At 43.1% G+C, this 22,156-nt stretch overlaps 1 protein-coding gene across 4 annotated transcripts in view; it reads right to left on the bottom strand.

The window, feature by feature from the left end:
* Positions 1-791: 791 nt before the first annotated feature.
* Cdon (cell adhesion associated, oncogene regulated) overlaps positions 792-22,156 on the bottom strand; it is a 95,275-nt gene continuing 73,910 nt past the window's right edge. For 3 of the 4 annotated variants that reach the window (XM_052756337.1, XM_052756328.1, XM_052756321.1), the window contains 4 exons: positions 21,702-21,982; positions 19,005-19,084; positions 4,883-5,142; positions 792-4,218 (listed from right to left, as the gene is read on the bottom strand). In XM_052756337.1, the coding sequence (XP_052612297.1) occupies positions 4,058-4,218; positions 4,883-5,142; positions 19,005-19,084; positions 21,702-21,982 (782 nt within the window). In that variant the 3' untranslated portion in view covers positions 792-4,057. The other variant, XM_052756345.1, reaches the window with a different exon arrangement.

Genomic DNA, 22,156 nt, shown 5'->3' with positions numbered 1-22,156 from the left:
CACCAGGCCTTGGGGAGCTGGCTGATGAGAGAGAATGGAAGCTGTTCCAAAGTCACACTCAGATAGCTGCCAGCGTGAGTCACTGGCTCCGAGTGTGTGTGTGTGTGTGTGTGTGTGTGTGTGTGTGTGTGTGTGTGTGTGTGTGTGTGTGCGCGCGCGCCCATCTGAAATCTGGGTGAAACACAGCGAGTGCTTGTTTGGCTGACTGGAAGAATTGGAGCTGCCTCTGCAGAGGACTCAGAGAAGAAAACGGCTGTGGAGCCAGGGCTGATCTGCCAGCAACAGGGAAAGTGGCGCCTGACAGCAGACAGAAACCCAAGCTTCTTGGGTTCTCACACACTTCGGCTTTCTTAGAAAAGGGTTTCAGCTTTCCTCACAGCTCTCACGACTGACGGGGTCTAAGAGTTAAACGTGGTTTATTTAAGGGTGGGAAATGAAATACAAAATGGCCACACCCGTCTGAAGGGATTCTGTTGTTTTTCTGGTCAGGGAAGATGAACCACTTCCACTATTCAAGGTGGTAAAGCAAGTTTCTTGGAAGGTGCTACATTCCATCCTGCAGTTCACACTCCAAGGATCCTGAGGCTGCGGTAACAGACACTATGAGGAAGAGCTTCCTCCCACCACACTTCTCTCCCATCCTCCTGACTATCCCCAACAGCTGCCCATGGTCCTGCTCCCTCCCAATCCTGACAGTTAGGACAAGGGAGAGGTGGTCAGGCCCTTGGGCATTCACCGGGGCAACAAGGTGGAGATTATGAAGTCTCCAAACAAGACATTACACACCCTAGTCGCACGCCACAGGGCCACTTTGTGTGAAAGCAGCATTCTCTTTTAATATAAAATCATATCAACCAAATAAAACCTGTCAAAACTACATCACTTAAAGTATGTACAATTCCAAACATAATATCACAACTTTAAGGAAAATAAAACATATTTTTCAATATAGTACAAAACATGCATCTCAGGGTCAATGCTGTAAGAGTGAGCAATACAGGTAAAGGACAATTCCAAACAGTCTCTTGGTAGCACTGAAGCTAGTGGAGAGAAGTGACATGATCAGCATGATATGATGCCTTGGTCTTCAGAGATTCAGTCGATACAAAGAGAACCCTGCAAAAACCTTGACGATGAGATCACTTCAACAGTTTAGAATAATGCAATTAGCCCGTACCCTGTACAGCACCTATTACCAGAGTCAGCACATAACTGAAGAACACAACCAGGGAGTGGCAACATGATTCACTAGGACTAGGGTAAGTTTAATGCTAAACAGTCACCCAAAACATAAAGAGGCCCTACCAACTTCACGGTCATCCGAGCCAGTTAAAGATCAAACCTCCACGGTGGAGGGAGACAGGAGGAGGGGGGTGAGGGCTAGGGCAGGATGTCAATGAGAGACTCCTAAGGACTTGGCTCTGCTCTGCCAGTTTGGGATGAGGGTGGACAGAGGGAAGCCCCACTAGCTGCAGCTGGAGCCTGGCAGAGAGAGAGCGCAGCAGGGGTGGACAACAGCACACGTTCTGGACTGGTCGGTCCCATGGAGAGTGAACCAGAACACTTCCAGAAAGCAGGTAACTGGGAATACAGGCGATGGACCAGTGCAGGCTCTAGTTCATACGTGAGTGGGGGATTTCATGCCTGCTCTGTTTGTTGTGGGGATTGGATGAGAGCACACTAACAAACGGAGTCTAATACACAGCAGTTCCTCCACAAATGTGTGCCACCCCCATATTTTCCTATGGCCTCTTAATTCCTGGGGAACTCATATTTGCTAGGACCACTTTTGGTGACTGTGCAGGGCATGAAAGTTCAGATAAATTCACACTAAGGAGAACTCAAACTCCTAAATATAAAGGCAATTATATAGATTTATATTTATATTTATATATCTCAATATATAAAGCCATTTTTATAAATAAAATACAATAAAATGGATAACACTTAAAACAGCGTTACTATCATAAATAAAGCAGTCCACAATGAGATTGCCCTAAAGGTAAAGTCATTTTCTCTTCATCATGGGCAAGCCCCATGTCAAATTCAATCTTTAAAAGCAGTTTCTGACCTAAGGCTGATGCCAACACACCTCCGCTTCATGAGTCACAGTGACCTGCCCACAGATGTCTGCTTCCTGCTCTCCGGGATGAGGCAGCTCTGTTCTAACTCGACTGGCAAAACACATAGTCTGTCTCTATGTCATGTGTACTAGGACTCTGTCCTTTGCTAGTCACAGATGCAAGGGCTGCAGCTGACTGCCTCCAAAACTAACTGCAGACCTCCTATGCTATAGTTGTGAACCCCAAGATCACAGAACTTGCTTCTACAGGAGCCCCACTCCCCAGCTACGGGATTCTGTTCACTACACTCTACCAGGAACAACTTGCTCAGTGGCCCTGCTGAAACAGCACATATCCACTAACAGGTCTATTTATAAAAGATACGAAGACATGTAAGGGAATACCAACACATTTATAGAGAGTTGATTAGTACAGTATCTTATTCTCTTCCACTGCAATTTGTGGGAAACTAAAACAAAACGTATCCTGGAATTGTTGGGTCCCACATAAAGAGAATAGTTTTCTGGTTTTTTTCTCCCCGAGGGACACACCATTCAAAAATAGAGCAGTGATCCATCAGGGCCTGGTTCAAGCTATGAAATGCATTTGTAGTGCCTGAGGTTTCTGTTTTATACATGGAGAAAAGCCTTCCAAAGGCAGCTGCAAGGTTCTTGCCACTCAGAAAACAGTAACTGTGATGCACAGACCCTGCTGACCAAAGACTGAGTTACTGTTCACAATGACGGCGGCCAGAAAAACTGTCAGAAAATGTCCCTAAACCTTTTCTTCAAGTTTAGCCTTCCGTGACTTCTGCTATGATGTGGATACTGTTTTCCAAAGGCCTATGTGTTAAAGGCCTTGTTCCCACGGTGGCATATTTAAGAGTCTTGAGCAGGGGATGAGTGTGAGGGTTTCAGATCTAGAGGCATGTTCTCAGAGGGGATCTGTATACCCTGCTCCTCTTCTCCTTCTCCCCTTGCCTCAGGCTTAGGGTAGAAGCTATCTTGCTTCACCATGCGTGCCCACCATAACGTGTTCCCTCAGCACAGGCCCCGAGCTACAGGTCCATTCGATCACAAACTGGAACTCCTACAACTGTATTTTGCTATAGTGGCAAAAGGCTGACTCACACATGCTCACTCATACCTTCCAGGATATTGCCCATGTTGGGAGTGACAAAATGACAATCTTCAAATGGTGTGGCACTATGCACATTATGGAAGAGAATAAAGAGCTTCACTTAGGTCCCTTCAGCCCTCTTCTTTCTTCCTAAGGTGTATGACATCTTCTCTTCAAGCTATCACTTTAAAAGTCTTATTTTGTACATACCCTTGCCAACAGTGCAAAGAGCCCAAGGTGACCATTTTGCAGTGGACCATGAAGGCATTCATTTTCTTTCTGAACCTGGTTCCCTTTCTACATAATGCAATAATCCAACCAGACCTTACATGCTTCCATGTTCATAACACGGGCTAATTTGCTACCCAAAAGATTGAGCATTACTTGTATCCAGGTATAGAGAGAAAATAAGTCAGTATCAGTACTTTTCTGGAAGGCAGTCATAAAATTTGTCAGTTGAGTTTGCTATGATAAACATAAGATCACAACTGTAGTTGATTTCTCAATGTTCTCAGAAAGTCTGATAACACAGGATAAATGACAGTTTTCTATCGGGGAGTGACTTCAAATGGCTTGGGCAGTCCTCCTGCCCACAACTGAACAGGCCAGAAGATGGGACCCAGCACAAGTTCCTGCTGCCATTGAAGGTTCTGGAAAACACAGAATGATCCCTCTGCTGTCCAGATGACTAAAAACTACATAAAACAGGTGGGAGGAAGAAACGAAAAGGGGAATACTTAAGGCATAAATAATATAAAAGGGCACACATTTTAAGATACATTCATGACATTACTACTACAAAAAATAAATAATGATTTTTCTCTGATTTGAATTAATGTCCTTCACACAGTTTGTCCCCAGGCTTGTGTGCTTCCTTAGGTCTCTTGGGCTTGCTGAAGGACCACGGACAGCGCATCTAGAGGAAGGCCAGGAGACCATGCTGTCTTCTCGGTGCAGTCCTCCAAGACAGGCGACAAAATAAGAGGGTTCCAACTTAAAACTCTGTCCTCTGCTCCCGAACACCCACTGCCCTCTCCTGAAAAACATAGAGAATTGGGTGCATTGTAGACTAACATGGTCTTCACACAGCTGTTTCTGAAAACAGTGTGTTGAATAATAAAGAAACATGCAGAAGTAAGTCTCACTTAGGTTTGGTTTGAATCCGAGGAAGAAAAGTACATTAAACACCCCCCAATTCTCTTGAGTTACTATGTAAGTCATTAAGATTAAAGTGATCCTCTTAAGAGCCCCTAAAAAAGTACCTTAAAGAAAGATTATCGTTCCTATAAGGGACTCAAAGGAAAGCAGGGCTAATGCTCACAAAGTGCATTATCCCGCCAAGTCCCCTGCTCTGGGACTAGGGAGTCCAAGCCTATTTGGATAACATCCCCTAGTGCAATGGGGTTAGCAACCTGAGCCATCTCTGGCTCTACCATCCTGAATGTGCATGATCTCATCGGATCCCAGAAGCTAAGCAGGGCCAGCTTTGGTTAGTACATGGATGGGATAAATAGTGTGGGCTGAAGGATGTAATAACAGAATTTCCAAGAATCTCTTATCCATCCTTATCTTTTCTGGAAGTACCCAACATCCCCACCCAGTCTTCTAAGCAATCAGTGAGCTGATCATAGAAAACTTGCTGATATAGTTCTTAGCCCACTGGAGACCAGAAACTTAAGGAGTAAAATGCCTCCCTGTACCTCTGCTGAACTCTGCTGTATCTTCTGCGGAATCAGAATTGATGTCACTTGTACTGTCCTGACAGCAGGTATGCTGGGTAGGTGTTGGTGCCACACTGTCCTTGATACTCTCCTCAGGTAACTGGCCACAATCAGGAACTGTGGAAGCTGGACACACAGGTACCTTCAAGGTACTGAGGGGCTTCATTTCCAGACCATCCTGAGGATAAGAGGCCACCACTGGGATCAAAGGAAGGGGACTGTTGGTTTTGGTGAAACACCTGCAGAGTTTAAGCCAAAAGAAACAGAACTGAATGTTTAGGGGTACCAATAATTAAAATAAGCTCATTTAAAAATATAATGAATATTTTAAATTCACAAACTCTTAAAAATAATTAATTGGCTCATTCTGATTTGAAATGGTAAGACCCTGAAAATTAGTTATTAGTGAGGATAGGAGAATGCACCAGAGGCAAACCTAAGGACAGAACCTTCTATGACACAACCCATGTACTTCCCTTTAGTTCACTGTCAGAGGCCATCTCCCATTTCATCAACCAGTCCCCAAATACAGCACTCAGGAGCAGAAAACACCAGCTACTGCAAGGAACGAGGGAGAGAAAGAAAGGACAGAAAGCTAAGACACAAATGACCACGTGACAGTCAGTATAAAAATACACGGCTTTGAATCAGACGGTGCATTCGTTCCTTTTCTCGCTGCTGTGAGAAAATACCGGATGAAAGTGACTTGAGGAGGGGAAGGTTCACCGCAGCTCTGAGTTCAAGGGTATGATGCATCATGGTTCGGAAGGTTTGGGGACAGGAGCTGCAGCAGCCAGTCACATTGCATCTGCAGTTGAGAAGCTGGTGTTTCGTTTGCTTTCCCCCTTTTATTCAGTCTGGGACCCGGTCACAGAACGGTGCTGCCACAGTCAGCGTCCTTCCACTTCCATTAGCCCAATCCAGGAGCTCCCTCACGGTCATGTCTAGAGGTTGATCTCCTAGGGGATGCTAGCCGCTGTCAAGCTGACAGCCAGTGTTAACCCCTCTCAGCCTGGGAGGAAACCGTACAGAGCCCAGCCATTCAGAAACCGAGAGTTGTGAGATGTTTTTCCCATTGTAGAATTAATTGGCTGGAATGTACCTGCACTGAACATCTCCCTTCAATTCCATTCTACTTCTATTCCCTGCCTCCAGCTAAGAAGTGTGCTCTCAAAGTGGGCAGTGTCTGACTCAGTCTTCTAGTTCTCTGACTCTCCCGCTGCTTCCTGCAATCGCTGTCACACCCACCCTGCGCACGCGCACTCCCCGTTCAACCTGCTGGGCCTTTTCAGCCCTGAAGTTTCCACTTGGATTCTTCTCAGCTGATATGCCCACGTGCTCATTTCCTGAGTTACTTGTCTTCCGAAAGTCCTTGAACATACTTATAATACCTGCTTAATGCCACTGTTTGCTAAGGGTGATGCTTGGGCCATCTCAGGATCAGCTTCTAACATCCTCATGTTTCTCCCCAAGAAGCACCACAGTCCCGTTTCCTTGGATCGACTCTAATAATAATTCTTTTTCATTTCTGCTTGAATCTTCTGGATGTTTTATTGCCATTGACTGTCTTCTGCCACTTTCTTTCTCAGGCCCTTACCCCAAGACTGGAGAAGGCCTTCAGGAGAAACCCAGACTGCCTTTGAAGGAGTGGGTTCCAGTTCAGTTCCCAACTGCTCCGGTTACTCCCCAATATTGTTAAATTATCTAAATTTTACCATTGCCATCTGTAAGAATGAGCTGTTCCTGTTACTGGTACATTTTTCTTAATTTCTACAATTGGGACCAAGAAAAGTTTGAAAACGATGGGCTTTTAGGTAAGGCAGGCAGCAACAACACAGAAGCGAGCATCTGGGTGCTAGAAATGGGGCATTTGAGAGAATAATGGTCGGAATTCTTTATTTCCATCTTTTACACATTGGGGGGGGGGGCAGGTTTCTGGGACAACCAATTAGGAAAGAGGTCCAGTTCCATTGGCTCAAGTCATTGGAGAGACCAGTTTTGAGCAAGATGGTGCAGACAAGCCTGAAAGAGAACAGACACAAGTCAGTAAATCGAGTCATTACCTTAAATAAACCCAACTTGTATTTCAAATAAAAAAAAATAAAAAACCCAACTAACTGTACAGTTAAAGGACACTAGGGATCTAATTAACTTTTGATAATATGGCAAAACTATGAATATGACCCACATTTTCCCATGCAGGTCTTCAACCAGTGCGAAGGACAAAGAGGTACAGACAGGAATGTCCTGGAGTCAGACCCAGAGCCCTGCCATAGACACGTTACCTCTCAAACGAGTACAGTATTAACTCTGATTTGCTCTCTTGGCTGTTTTATGCAACTCAGAACTTCTAACAGTGTCTTTTAATAAATGTCTCCCTTCCACATTGCATTATGTTGTTAGTCTCTCCAGGTCTCATACTCAGTGGACCCCAAAGTACCCCTGTGGATTCAACACATGGTACCCACAGATTCTGAATATGTTAAAATATGGGATGATGTCAAGGGGGAAATCTTTCTAGTTTCAAACTACTATTAGAGAAAATTTAATGGGTATGAGGGTCTCCATAAGCACTCTCCCAGAGAAGATTCCCTCCAACTGTCAAGCACTGTTGTAAAAAGCTGGACACCACTTCAATGATACTTGTGACCCCAGTGATAGGGAAGGTGGAGACAGGAGGATTGCTGTGGTTCCCTGCGAATAACAAGGTAAGAACAGCGGTGGTCCAGTTCCCAGCTAGCAGAGGAGGTAAACAAGCAAACAAAAGTTACAACCGAATGTGGGGATGTGGAAGTGCTGTTGCTGCTGCTGCTGCTGCTGCATGTACTTCCCAGGCTGTATCAAACTCTACTAAGCTCATAGCCGAGGACCTGGCATCAGTATCAACTATGGAACTGGGGCATTTCAAAAACCCAGAAGTATCTCTAGTTAGGGGAATCAGTATGGCTGCTGTGACTTATTGGAAGTATTTCTTTTCTTGGTTTTGTTTTGTTTTATCTCAAGACAGGGTTTCTCTGTGTAGCCTTGACTGTCTTGGAACTCACTCTGTAGACCAGGCTGGCCTCAAACTCACAGAGATCCACCTGCCTCTGCCTCCCGAATGCTGCCTGGCTTGGAAGTATTTCTTAAAATTTAAATTCCAGGCTCCCAGCTCTGGCTGCTTAGTTTATATCAGAATATCTGTCCCGCTAAGAACCACTAAAAGGATGAAAGAATTTTACTATAAATTTGCTCAAGGCATCATCAGGAGTTACTAAAGCTTGTGTGGCTAAGGGTGTAGAGAAGGTGAATGTGAATCTGATCTTCAGCCCTTCCTTTTCTCTTGAGGCATCTGCTCAACAGAGTGCAGAGGAAACTCTACAGATCAAGAACTGAGGAGCTAAGAAGCTGACCTGAACTTTTAAAAGCGTCATTGGGGCTAAGAAGACAATACTGGAGTTCAGAGCCTGTCCAGAAGAAAAGGCCTGGGAAACACACATAGGCTTTTAGATGAGATTCTCAAAGGGCTACATCCTAAAAGTAAGAGTGAGACAGGAATAGACTGGGCCTTTAAAAACTGGTGTATATGTGAGAGAGTGGTATATGTATGTATGGTGTATGCTCTCATGTCTGTGCAGGTGCATATGGCCCTGTGTGCATGCAAGACCAGAGGAAGATGTCCAGCATCTGCTCGATCACTGTCCACCTGTTCTTTGAGACAAGGTCTCTCACCAGATCTGGAGCTAGGCTGGCAGTCAGGGAACCACAGCAATCCTCCTGTCTCCACCTTCCCTATCACTGGGGTCACAAGTATCATTGAAGTGGTGTCCAGCTTTTTACATGGGTGCTCGGGATTTGAACTCAGGTCCTCCTTCCTGTGTGGAGAGCGCTCTTCCTTCCTGGGTCCTGCCCCAGCCCTTAAACTAGGTTTGTACAAAGCCTAAAACTCAGCATCACATTCGTTCAACTCTAGTTGGACTTCGAGTAATTTGGCCCTCATCCAACTATATGGCCAAATATAAAAGTAAATCCTTTCTGGAAGAAAACATCTTCTAGAGCTTATACCAGTTACATAGCTTACACGGAAAAAACATTGCCAAGTATTAAACGAGAACAAGAGAAAACAAGTTGGGGCTGGAGAGTCAGCTCAGCAGTTAAGAGCCCTTGTTACTCTTGCAGAGGCCTTGTGTTCAGTTCCCGGCACCCACATGGTGGCCCACAACCACCCATAACATCAATTCCAGGGGATCTGACCCCCTTCTGACCTCTGGTAGGCAGGGACAGTACTGAGGTGTTGAAGGTCTCCAGGCTGAAGGAAAGTGAGTGTCAACAGACAGAAGAAAGAAAATAATACAGAGATGAACAAGTAGCAAGAGAAGGGTAGGGTAGACACTGACTCCCAATAAACATAAGCATTAATATAGAATCTGAGAGGATTTTTAACTATTTTAGTACAAAAACTTATAAAAAGAACATAAAAAAGCAGGAAGAAACGGAGGTAAACTGTTTTAAAGTCTTGTACTGTCTGGGAAGTAGGATGAATTCTTATTTATTTTAACTTGTTTATTTGTGTGTGTGTGTATGTGTGTGTGCACACATGTGTTATAGTGTACACATGTGGAGGTCAGAGGACAGCTTGTTAGCGTCGGTTCTCTCGGTCCACTATGTGGAATCTGGGGACTGAACTTAGGCTACCAGGCTCTTTACCACCTAAGAGCCCATCTTGCCAGCCTCTTGTGTGATTCGAAGGTACATTAGATTCTAGCTGAAGTCACAAAGCTCAGTGCCAAGCACAGAGTAAATGATATATAGTAAACGATATACAGCAGGACTTAAGACATGTAAGTCTAAAGTCACAAAGCTCAGTGCCAAGCACATAGTAAATGACAGTAAATGATATACAGTAGGACTTAAGACATGTAAAGTAAATAAGCAATTATTAGCATTAGAAAATTGGGCTTTTGTAAATACCTTTTTCAAGCAAGGCAGCTCTTAAGGAACAGCATTAGGCTCACTAGAAGTTGCTGCTCACAGTCCATACCTCTCCCATGAGGTAAGACATTGATACTGAAGGAGGAGAACCCAGCACACTATCCTTGTCTGTCTGCATCACAATACTAACTGTCCATCCTTGCTCAATTGAAAACTATTTCGTTGGCTAGATGCTTTCCCTACTATCTGTTGACATCAGAGTTGTCTAGAGGTCAGGCAATGACTGTCCTCAATGTCACAGGTGACAGCTAAGGATAGGAAGACAAAAAGCACAGCCGGGCCCTCAACCTTGACAATGTCACACGTGCTACATGAACTTTGGGCTCCTGCTTCCCTTTCTCCACAGGAATCTGAAGGTAATGAAAGGTGCCAGGAATTTAGAGGCCAAAGAAGGATCAGAAAGAGAAGTTCACTTCAAAGAAGTCAAATTAAGCTGAAAGAAAAAGAAAAGCCATACTTGCCAGAATCTGAAAAAAAAAAAAAACCAAGGCAGTTCCCTGTAAATAAATATTACAAATATGAATTAATTTGCAGAGCTAACGTGAATGAATTTCATCATGCTGAAGTAACAAAACGCCAGGGACTCACCAGACAGTGAGAGGCCTTCTTCCTTTCTTCTGACTTCCTCTTTTCCTGTGCTCTTCTTTAATTTGAAGCAGGTTGTAGATGGGATTTCTAAGTGAACTCTAAGGGCTTTTCAACACCATGATTTCCAAAGAACATTTGCCGGAGTGGCACGGAGTTACATTCACAGGGCAGGACCGGGGGGTCAGCGAGACAGAAGGGCCAGCTTCTACAGGGACTGTCATGTCATCAATGTCAATGTGCCAGAGCACGTGTTACACAGACATTTAAAGATGAGACTCTTAGCAGGAGAAAGTACAACTCCCTTTTACTTATTCTTTAGCATCTGCTTTTCATGTGAGTAGACCAGAAGTCACAAACTCCATCCTGAACTCTGTCTCTCCTTCATCAGAAGGGGTGGAGAGTAATATAATTTACATTTGTAAAGTAGCTATGACCCAGATTTCACCATGATAAACCACACCGATTTAAAATTTCCTAGTACATTGAATCTTAACTCAGAATTGGCAATTAACCACTTAGCTAACCGAATGTACGCAATTCCATCGCCTTTCCGTTAGTGTACATCCAGATGTCTGTGTGTCAGCACAGACACAGCCTGGACCTGGGCCGAGCATGTGGAGATAGAAGCATATGGGCCATGGGCCATAGAGGGATATGACCTCTTTTCTGAATGTGACCAGGTGCGCCATGAGGAGGCGAGTCTGTCACTGACAATGCTCTCAGACATTTTCTAAAGCAATCGAAAACCACTGAGTAGCTGTGAATAGGTAAATTAAGAGATCAACTCTCCACGGAGTGAAAAAGAACAGAACATTCGCTGAGACTCTTAAAAGGCACTTTACAGTTCACACAACTCAGTAACATTCACAGTCTGAGGCTTCATAACCTTCAAATTGTAGTGCTGCAGACTGTGGAGTTGATGTTTCTGCAGAGCTGTCTCCAGCCCCATGAAACTCATCTCTTAATTTTATCAACACCAAGTAAACAGAACTCTTGAGCATCCTGTCCTATACAGTCTGGGTTATTCTGTAAGCACCCAGGTGGTTGAGGACTCGTCAGTTTATAAGACAACCTTTTCACCTGTCTGTGGGTTTAGGAGAAAGAAAAATGACTATTGTAGGAATCACAGAAACAATGAAACTCTGTAATCAGCAATCTGAACAGCACAAATGGAATGAAAAAGAGAACTGAATAGTAGTCTAAGTTTGCATTCGGGAGACAAGGTGCGTTAGTAGTTGATTAAACATAATTTGGTTATGTCTGTAAAACTATACAGACAAATATTTTCTAAAGAAGTATTTCACTTCTGATTACATGGCTGGTTATAATTTAGCATAATTATGACAGGCACTCTGATCAGACGCCAGGACAAGTTTTACATAAAGCCCCTTTCCCAAGGTTTTTGCAGTACTGGGGACTGAACCCAGGACCTCACGCATGCTAGGCAAGCATTCTACCACTAAGCCAGCCAGGTTCTCTCTCCTGATTATCCTTGAAGGCAAGGAGTAAGGACCCATGAAACCCTTGAATATTCAACATTTATTTTCACACATGTGCTCTGAAGACTTCTGCAATAACATTTTGGTGACACTTTATTTTATATTTAGTTCATCTTGCTGTTTCCTCTCGTCACTGCTAGCTCTCTTATTTACTGTTCTACTCCTTGACTGTGGGAGCAGATAAGTTACTATACAACAGAACTCTGATGACCCCTCCCTCCAGGGCCGTGATGGTCCTTCATTCTCACTGTCTACACCGTTGGATACTCTGATGACCCTACCATCATGGTAGGACTTTCTTTAGAAGTTAACTCATCACTTACTTTTACACAAAAGGTGACAATAAGTGCTGGGAGACAGGAAATGATGGAGTGAGTGTATGAACAGGGCGAACAGGCCCACAAACAGCTTATAATTTAAAGATCAAAAGCAACAGTCCATAACGACAGGCCCTCAGTCTCCATGTTAGAAGAGGTAAATTTGGGGAGACAAACAACCTTTCCAAAAAGAAGGTACTGAGCAGTTAGAGATGGATTAGCGGTTAAGAACATTGTTACTGTTCCATTCCCAGCATCCAATCAGATGGCTCACATCTGCCTTAAACTCCAGCTCCAGGCAATCCAACATCCTCTTCTGGCTTCCAAAGAAACATGTGACACACATTCACAAAGACACATACACATGAATAAAACATAATAAAAGCAAATTAAAAAAATTTATTTTATTTAAAATATATATATGACTTTTTTTTCTCCTCAAAGTGCACAGGTGACTGAAAGGCTAAATCTTGGACTTTTGTGCTTTCTTCTTTTGGTGTTATGGATAGTTATGAAGTTGCTAAGTGGTCAGAAATAGGAGAGGGATTGGGTTATAAAAAAAAAATTACCTGCTAAGAGGAAGAGTTTAAGTATGTTAGATAATTAACAACCACCTGGGTCCATCAGACCCTCCCCAGAGACTCCTACTATAACTTACTATCCCCGCTTCATCTCTGCATCTCATTTTCAACCAAGCACATCTGACATCAGTTGTGGAAGGGCACCCCCAGACCGAGCACACACAGACATTTAGGATTATCACTACACAGAAACTTGGCAGCCATCTGCAATATCTGATTTTCTAGGCATTATCCCCAGTGGCTTTCTTTCTCTTGATTATCAGCCATTCAGTCTGGATGTCTTTTTCTTTTCCCAGATGAATTATAGACATTTTTCCATGCTGATTTTTACTTCCTGCCCATTTCCAGTCTCTCAAGGACCCTTAAAGTTAATCTCTCACTCTTTCCTAATGGGACCTCTATTCACTCATCTGTGAATTTCATCAGTGTCTTCTCTACTCTCTCTTACAAATTATCAAGACGGATGGCAAATGGGCCCAATTTAACGTCCATTCCTTCCCATTAAACCAGCCAAGCAGCTAACAAACCACATTTGATTGCATATCCAGAACTGCACTGTTCTATCTGAATTGAGGAGAAGAGAAAGGCAGAAAGAATTTGATTTATTTGATTACAATCTGTTTAACTCTTGAAATGCTGAACAGCACAATGGTTTCTCAATTATGTCTTCAGTGGAGGGGATATGAATGGCACAATGGTTTCTCAATTACATTTTCAATGGAGGGAACTGGTTCCCTGGAAGGCTGCATTTAACAAGCCTCTCTCTACACAGTACTAAAATCCTGAAAAGGTTTAGAGTTAAGAGAACACAGAGGGCAGGCAGTCATCTACATGCCACAGAAGCCCTGGACTTGAGTTTCCCCACAGCCGGCGAGGGTGCCTTCCCGCTTACTTGTTCCAATTGTTGGTTGTTTGTTTGATACAGGGTCTCTCTATGTAGTCCTGGCTGTCCTGGAACTCACTATGTTGACCATGTTGGCTTAAAACTCCTAGAGATCTTCCTGCCCCTGCCTCTGAGTGCTGGGATTAAGTGTGTCGCCACACTCGGTTCGCTCTCAATTTTTTTATATCAGTACTCCAGTTATGTCAGTAGTTATCAACCCTGTTCCCCTGTGTTACTGCTAAAATGGAGGGAAGAGAAAAGGGATTCCCTAAGGGTTAGCAACAACTGTTTCTTAAAAGCCCGGCTCTAAGAAATGCACTTGGGTTTTAAACCTGAGAAGGCAGAGGAAAAGGAGGAGCAGGTTGCAGGGCAGGTGAGTCGCTGCACGGAGAGACTCCAAAGGAGCCCTGCCTGGTTCTCAGGCATCTGTGGAACAGAAGAGCAATTTCCAGGCTAACCCCAGATGTCCTACAGCACACTGCTGGGCAAGGAGCTCTTGGTCAATTCTGTTTCCCAGGGAGATGACTGCACCTGGTGACAGGGACTCACCCTTTCCCCAGATCAACAAACTAGTGTCTGACATTTATAAATCACATCCACTCCGCCTCTCACTCGTTTCCCAAACTGGGCCTACAGTGTTCTTGATGACCACAGTTGTAGCTGGTGATGAGCTGCTTAAAATCTTTCCCTGGCCTGCTGTGGCTTGGAATGACATAGTTTCATTAATCTTTTACCTCTGACCCTTTCTTTTAATAGTTTCCGGGAATATCAGTCTTCCTTAAGTTATGTGGGGGCTGTGGGCATCCTGATTTAGAGATTCCACATAAGTAGTACCCTTTGCCTGGAAAGCTTCAAACCTAGCCTGTCCCTTTTCCCTCATTTTATAAATTCTCCATCGTTAACAAACTGCTGTCCGCTTAGGGAGACCTAATAGCTCCGATTCTTTTCTTTTAGAAGATCTAGTTCTACTACATATTCATCTTTATGATGTCATTTTGAAAAACACCAGACCATGAGCCCCATGTAGGCAGGGACGAGCCTGTTGGCTTAGTCCTGTATCCCCTAGACCTCTGGCTCACTGGGGACCTGCAGTGAATGCCTACTGAGTGAACATGCCTTCTTTTTGCTTTCTCACTCTCTCTCTCTCCTCATTTCTGTTATTCTTCGAAGATACTACCAAGGTGGTGAGCAAAAAAAAAAAGCAACATCTTATAAAAAGAATGAGTAATTGAATTCCAAAATAAATGAAAGCAAATAAGCAGCTCAAGTAATGGGTTACAATTAACCATCCAAGGCTATTGTCTCCTTTGAAGACATCAAACTGCAACTATAGGTGCGGCCTGGCAAACTTTGAAACAGATGTGACCACATCTGTACCGGAGGCCCAGTGTCTTCACCCAAACAACAGTATCCCCGCCCGTCTCCCTGGATCGGCAGCAACCGGTACTAGAACCTCAGACATCTGAGACCAAATTCATCACTTTTCCTCAATGTACCTCTTTATTAGGTTGCTTATTTCCATGTCCACCACCTGGCAATTACCAGCCATGTCAATCACATTTGATAAGGTCTACATATTTGGAATCTTTTTTTTAAAAAAAAAAATTAATTAAAAAAGCCATTTGCTTGTTTAGTTGGTATGGTCTGTGCACATGGAACATGGCACACTCTTCTTCCATCAAGTGGGTCCTCGTTACTGAGCTCAGGTAGTCAGGCCTGGCAGCAAGCACCTTAGCCAGGGGAGCCATCTCACCAGCTCTAATTCAAATTTTTTGGACTCCTATCAGACAACGGATGATGACAACTCTCGAGTTTCATTCCTTACTTCCTCATTGCTGGAATGAAGGCTAAGTTTGCTTACAACAATGTGTCACAGTCTCCCCCTCGCCAACACAACCTGTGCACTACTGTGGGTCAGGCAGAAACATGCCCCCGAACACACCGCACTCCTCAAAAGGCTTCATATGAATTAAGATACAACTTGCACTGTGTTTCTCAACATTGAACACATGCCTCCTTCTGTACTTTATAGAATCAAAGGTTTGCTTCTGCTCTTTAAACGTAAGACTAAGATGTGAAATGTACTGCTGCTGCTACTACTGAGTATGTGGGTGTGGGTGGGTGGGTGTGGGTGTTTCCCTAAACAAGTGGGTTTTCATGCAGGAAGAACATTTAAGCCAGGGAAAAACACAGCTGAAGAGAATTCACCTGGTCCAGACAGGAGTGAAACAAATTTGAAATGCAGAAAGCTATTAACCTCAAAATTAAGAGAAATAGAATTATAATTCACAATAAAACCACCTAATTCTACACAGATGTGCATGTAATGGCCAAATTGAAGTTGGCAGAGGTCATTTAAATTCTTTTAAAGAAATGTGATCTAAACTGGGCAGTGGTGGTGCATGCCTTTAATCCCAGAACTTGGGAGGCAGAGGCAGGTGGAACTCTATGAGTTCGAGGTCAGCCTGGTCTACAAAGTGAGTTCCAGGAAAGCCAAGACTACACAGAGAAAACCTATCTCAAAAGCAAAAAAAAAAAAAAAAAAAAAAAAAAAAAGAAAGGCAGGCAGGCAGGAAGGAAGGAAGGAAGGAAGGAAGGAAGGAAGGAAGAAGGGAGGGAGGGAGATCTATTTTGGATACAAGATGGAATCTCATCATCAAGACATTTTATTAAATTCTCTATGGTACTGTGTTCAGATCAGTCTTCTACTACTTAGAACAATGCTTCACTTTTCAGATAAGGGTGCTAACTTTGATACTATGTAAATTTCCCAAGATCACAAATTTAAGCAGTGGCAAAGCACAGGACTGCTTATTCTTAGACCAAAGATCCCCTCATTACAGCACTTTAATAGTCACGGTCTGCGACGACCACAAGAACCACATAAGAACAACACAAGGCATAAACCTCTCATTACCGCTTGTAAAATTAACCCACCTGCTTACTGCCAAGAGTGTGAGCAAGCTTCATGAACTTCCTCCTCCTCCTCCTCCTCCTCCGTAGTTTTTGGAGATATAGTCTTGCTCTGCAGCCCAAGCTGACCACCTCAGCCTCTCAAGGGCTGGGGTTACTGGCAAGAGCTACCACACTTAGGTTGACTACAAGTTCTTTTCCATATTTTCTTAACAAACTGTGCTGCTATCCTGTGACAAACTCTGAACAAAAATGTGGCTTTGATATACGCACATTTTTAAAACAAGTGTCACAGAATTGAAATAATGTAACTCTTACTACACAAACTAGGCAGACAGCTCTTGCTAATATGTAAGCATTTACAAGTTAAGTAAGTAACTAAAAGTAGCAATGATTTATTATCTGTTCTGAGAATTGCTAAAACAATATACTGTTTGTTTTCTGAGATGGGTCTCACTATGTAGTTCAGGCTTGCTTTCATGCCAACGCAAACCCAGCTTGCCTGCCTTGAAAGGATGCACTTTTGCTGGCTAGGTCTTTCTGGTGTCACCGATTCCCAGGGATAACGTTTAACCTTTTACTTCATTTAAATGCAACAAATCGAACCTTTCTTGATAATGCACGATCCAAACTTCAGGCTACACTTCAGCTATCTAATGTTCTAAGCTTTCTAGTTGTAGAATTTCAGGGGTGGGATGAATTTTTAGGTATGTAATTTAATACTATCATTATGGAAAAGAACTAAGATTTCTGATGCAACTTCAATAATCCTTTGGAATTGATATATACAGAAGTATAAGAAAGAACTAGGAACCTCCACTCCCATGTCAGGCTAACCTTGAACCTACAATTCTTCTGCCTCATCCTCCCAAGTAGCTTCGATTAAAGGCTTGTACTATCAGGCACAGCTAAAATTCAAGACTCTTAACAAACTGTCTGTTAGTTCCTTATAATTAATATTTAATATATTAGTAATTAATATATACAGAAATAGTATGAAAGCTTTCTTATATTAAATGTGTCAAAGTTGGTGAGTTTTTGTTTGCTTGTGTTTGAGACAAGGTCTTACTATATAGCCCAGGCTGGTCTTAAACTTGTAATATTCCCAAATTTGGGGATTATAGGTTACTGAGATTAAAGAGATGTGCCACCATGCCTGTTTCCTGTGTGTCAAGACTAAAAATATACATAGTATTCTACATAATTTTATATGTGTATAAACGTGTAGTGACACTTTTGTATATGTCACTTTTACAACTGAATGTGTAAATTTAAAAAGTAAGGTTTGGGCTGGGGAGATAGCCATGAATCCTGGTCTAGTGGTCTGTGTCTGTAACCCCAGTGCTGGGAAGGCTGAGAGGGCAGCTCCTTGCGGCTCGTGAGCCGGCACAGACTACTGGATGCGCTCCAGGCCAATTGAGAGGTCTTGTCTCCAAAAACAAGGTAGACCTAAGGAATGACAGCTGATGTCATCCTTTAAGTGCCTCATGCGCGCGCACGCACGCGCGCGCGCGCACACACACACACACACACACACGTGCACATGTGTATCCATACTCATGTACACACACACACACACACACACACACACACACACACGTACCCATACTCATGTACACACACACATACACACACGTACCCATACTCATGTACACACACACATATACACATGTACCCATACTCATGTACACACACACATACACACATACATACACACACATGCATACATGCATATGCAAAATTTCTTTTGGTTTTTGTTTTGTTTTGAGACAGGGTCTCTCATGTATCCTGGCTGGCCTGGAACTCACTGTGTAGACCAGGCTAGCCTCAAACCCAGAGAGATCACCTGCTTCTGCCTGCTGAGTACTGGGACTAAAGGCATGCACTGCCACAGTCCAAGTAAAATTCGTCTTCTTATGTATCTTAAGATTTTAAGAATTAAAGAAAAAAAGAGAAGAGAAAAGAAACACTGCACGATCTAATAGGAAAATTCCAGCAATATTATTATGGAAAACTACCCTATAGAAAAGAGATGCTTTTGTTTCCTGCTTACACATGACCCACTGTGTTTATCCTCATCCCGACACAACATGCAAGTAAGAAACGGGACTGTATATAGAGAGGAACCTTACCCTTCAGCAACACTCTGTTAAGAAACAAAGCCTTTAGTATTGTCACTACACGTCTAAAGAAACTGAGGCACAGAAAGGTAAAAATTACAAAGCTGAGGGAAAAAATTAACAGCCTTCAACTGAGGGTGGTGGAGTTTTGTGTTAAGTTTAGGAAAACAAGGAGGCAGTGTAGAATGTGTTGGCCACGGCAAATGTGGCTGGGCACACGCTAACATACCTATTGTTGTTCCGGCAGTTCCGACAGTTAACGCATTCCATCGGGTCAATCTGAGGGACTGCTGTGTACATTCCTCCGCCCTGGTCAGGACAACATTCAAGGAAAAAGAAAAGAAGAAGCTGAAGGGGCCAGAGACCATTTACTAAATAATCACAAATGCATATCAATAACAAACGGGTGTGTGGTACATCTTCACACACTGCCTGAGCAATGCAATGCTTGCTACTTATTCACAAGTGTGCCCAGCTCAGTGTTACACTAGACCCCTAAGGCTGGACTGCCACATTCTTCCAGGCACTTCTGTACTGGAAAAAGGCAAATAAACGGAGGGAGGTTAGTCACTTCCTTTCAGTATTTCAAATTTATGCCTTAAAATATATTATACATCATAAGCGCCTACTCATGTTTTCTTTTCTAGCAGTCATGGAAAAAGCTTATGGGATGCCAGTTAGAGAGACAGGGTGTAAAGTTTGTTTGAATGACGTCACAAGATCAACCCATCTTCATTTTCCTGTAATTATTTCGAATTGGTCCGTTCACTTGACTGCACAGTTTTAAAACGTCATATTTTTCCAGATGGAGTGAACTCTCGGCCAGCCATGACTTAGAGGGAATATTAATATTTTGATGTTGCTTTTGGCGGAAACTGCTTAGCAATTAAGGAAAATGCCCAGATTAACACATACCTCATTATAAAACGTTCACTTGACATACATCAGAATGGCAAACAGGAAGTTAAAGATTGGCCTTAGAACCAGAGTTCTGCTTTCTGGAGAAAAACAGCAGAGCTGGATTTGAAGGTGGGGAGGGTTGTCACAGAGCACCCAAACCTCAAGCAGGCCTTCGAGGTTAGAAAGGGTTCAGGCAACTGCTTTTGATAGAACCCTTTCTATTTCGTTAATCTTATAACAACAGCCAAGCAAATCAAGACTAGAAATTTTTCTCGGTAACCCTGACCCACCTAACAACAGAAATGATTGGGAAAACAGAGGAAGAACATCCCTAGACTACGTTCAGTCCATGTGGGCGAACTCCAGAAGTTCAGAAGAATGATGTCGTTGATGAGAACTGCAAATCAGTGATTTTCAGGATCACTAATAGGATTTTAATTTCTTTATGTCTTCCCTTTCAGAAGAGTAAAAAGATGAAAAGTTTAGAATCGCACTGACCACCTCTAAAACTGTGCACCTAAGAGGGCAGATATCATTTAAATGACAAGTCGGTTCTGAAAACCCAGAGTGCCAAGTTGGAAGCATCAGCCATGGGGTTCCTTCTTACAGAAACAGCCTGTGCTGTTCCGAGCGGAATGCTTTCTCCACTCCTGGGCTGAGGCAAGGAGTGAACTGGGAATGTGACAGGCCATGACTTGCTCCGTCAAAAGATAATGCAATCATTATCTTTTGGTGATGATACACTTTGTAGAATGTACAAAAACTCAGTCACATAAAAGCCATAGGGTTTTTTTTTTAGCTTTATGATAAATATGGACCTTATAGTTTTTGTTTTGCAAATCTAATATTTCAATATCTTTACTAAATTGAAGATGAAAAGAGAAAACTAACTTTTCCAGATTGTAGCAAATGTCTTTGTAATCAGAAGAATAGTAAAAACTAACGAATGTTTAATTTGACCAACTGAACAAATTATCTGATTAAAAGGTAATATGGATGCCCAGCCAGAAACATAATAAATCAAACTCGCTCAGACAAGAACTTCAAGCAATATTATCGAAACTGTGTTAGTCATTCTAGCCCCATCACAAAAAACAAAACTGTGTTATCTGCCTCAGAAATAAGGAAGTGCCAAGGGTTTGCAACTGAACTCCTGTGGCTGAAAAATGCTAAGATTCTAAAATCCAAAAGGTTTATATGCTACAGGATTTAAAAAAAAATACTGGGCAACACAAATTCCTGATGCATCAGGGGTGATAACCTGGCAGCCCGTGGAGATCTTTTACATGGTCGTCATGAATCTGGGGTGTTGCTCATGAAGCTGGGGTGTTGCTCATGAAGCTGGGGTGTTGCTCATGAAGCTGGGGTGCTGCTCATGAAGCTGGGGTGTTGCTCGTCGGCAGAACACTTGCCTGCTCTAGGAGAAGCCCCAGGTTCCACCTCCAGCATAGGAGGGAAAAAAAAATCTGAGTAAAGCCTAGCATCTGGTGATTTTTACCTATATTTACTCATGTATCAAAAGGTCAAAGGTTAGCAACACCAGGTCCTGCACTGTGCATGGCCACAGCTTGTGCAAAACTGGAATTGCTTCTTCAGTGGGGAGCAGCTGCCACCACCTCTTTCACTGGGGTATCCCGATGTGCTGCAGAACGTTCCTCCATTTGCCAGACTTAACAGCATTTGAGTTCTCAGACTCAGCTCCAAGTAAATCAAATGCGAACCATCTGGCCTGGTCTTTGCTCAGTGGTATTTCCATTTTGTCTCAAGAATAACTTTCAATGTGTTCTTTCCTGAATTTCACTTTGTGCTAAATAATTTAAAGCTAGATCAAGCTGACAAATCCAGCTATTACTGGTGACAGAAAACTGATGAAGACTCCTCTGGATCTGGAGCTGCTGGCGACACACGCCATGCCCACATCCACGACTTACGAGGTGCCTATAGTATAAAGAGTCGAGTGATCACCAGTCCTTGCACCCAGCCACAGAGGCCTAGAGACGCTATAATTTGTAATGAGGTCTCTTACATTCACTAGATGGTGAGGATGCTCAAACTCCACACGTGTCCTGGTTAGCGAGTTTGTGTGTGCAGAATAAAGCCCTCCATTTATGCTTCCATTCAGGATCCCATTGACTCCATTGGGGCCTTTGTGGTGGAGATGAGAACAGCCATTGCTGAGGCTGCCTTTGCTGAGGAAGCCTCCGTGAACATTCCCATTGATCCGGGCTGTTCCTGAGAGAGTGGTATACTCCACCATCTGCCCATTAATCTCTGACCCTTGATAGAGATATCCTGGAGGATCATATTCTGTTGAAAGGAAAAAACAAGCCCAGAAGGAAAAGCAAAGTCAGAGACTGAAGGAAAAAAAATCTTCCTGCTGAGAAATTTTATTAATGAAATCACTAAGACACCAGCAACAAGACTAAAATAAAACATGCTAAACTGTTCTCACAAAGCTTTGGTAAAGTTGATGCTGTTACT

Source organism: Peromyscus californicus, unplaced genomic scaffold (assembly GCF_007827085.1).
Source record: "Peromyscus californicus insignis strain IS unplaced genomic scaffold, ASM782708v3 Scaffold_11__1_contigs__length_118956290, whole genome shotgun sequence".
Classification (NCBI taxonomy): Eukaryota; Metazoa; Chordata; class Mammalia; order Rodentia; family Cricetidae; genus Peromyscus; species Peromyscus californicus.
This window is presented reverse-complemented; position numbering and strand designations above follow the sequence as displayed.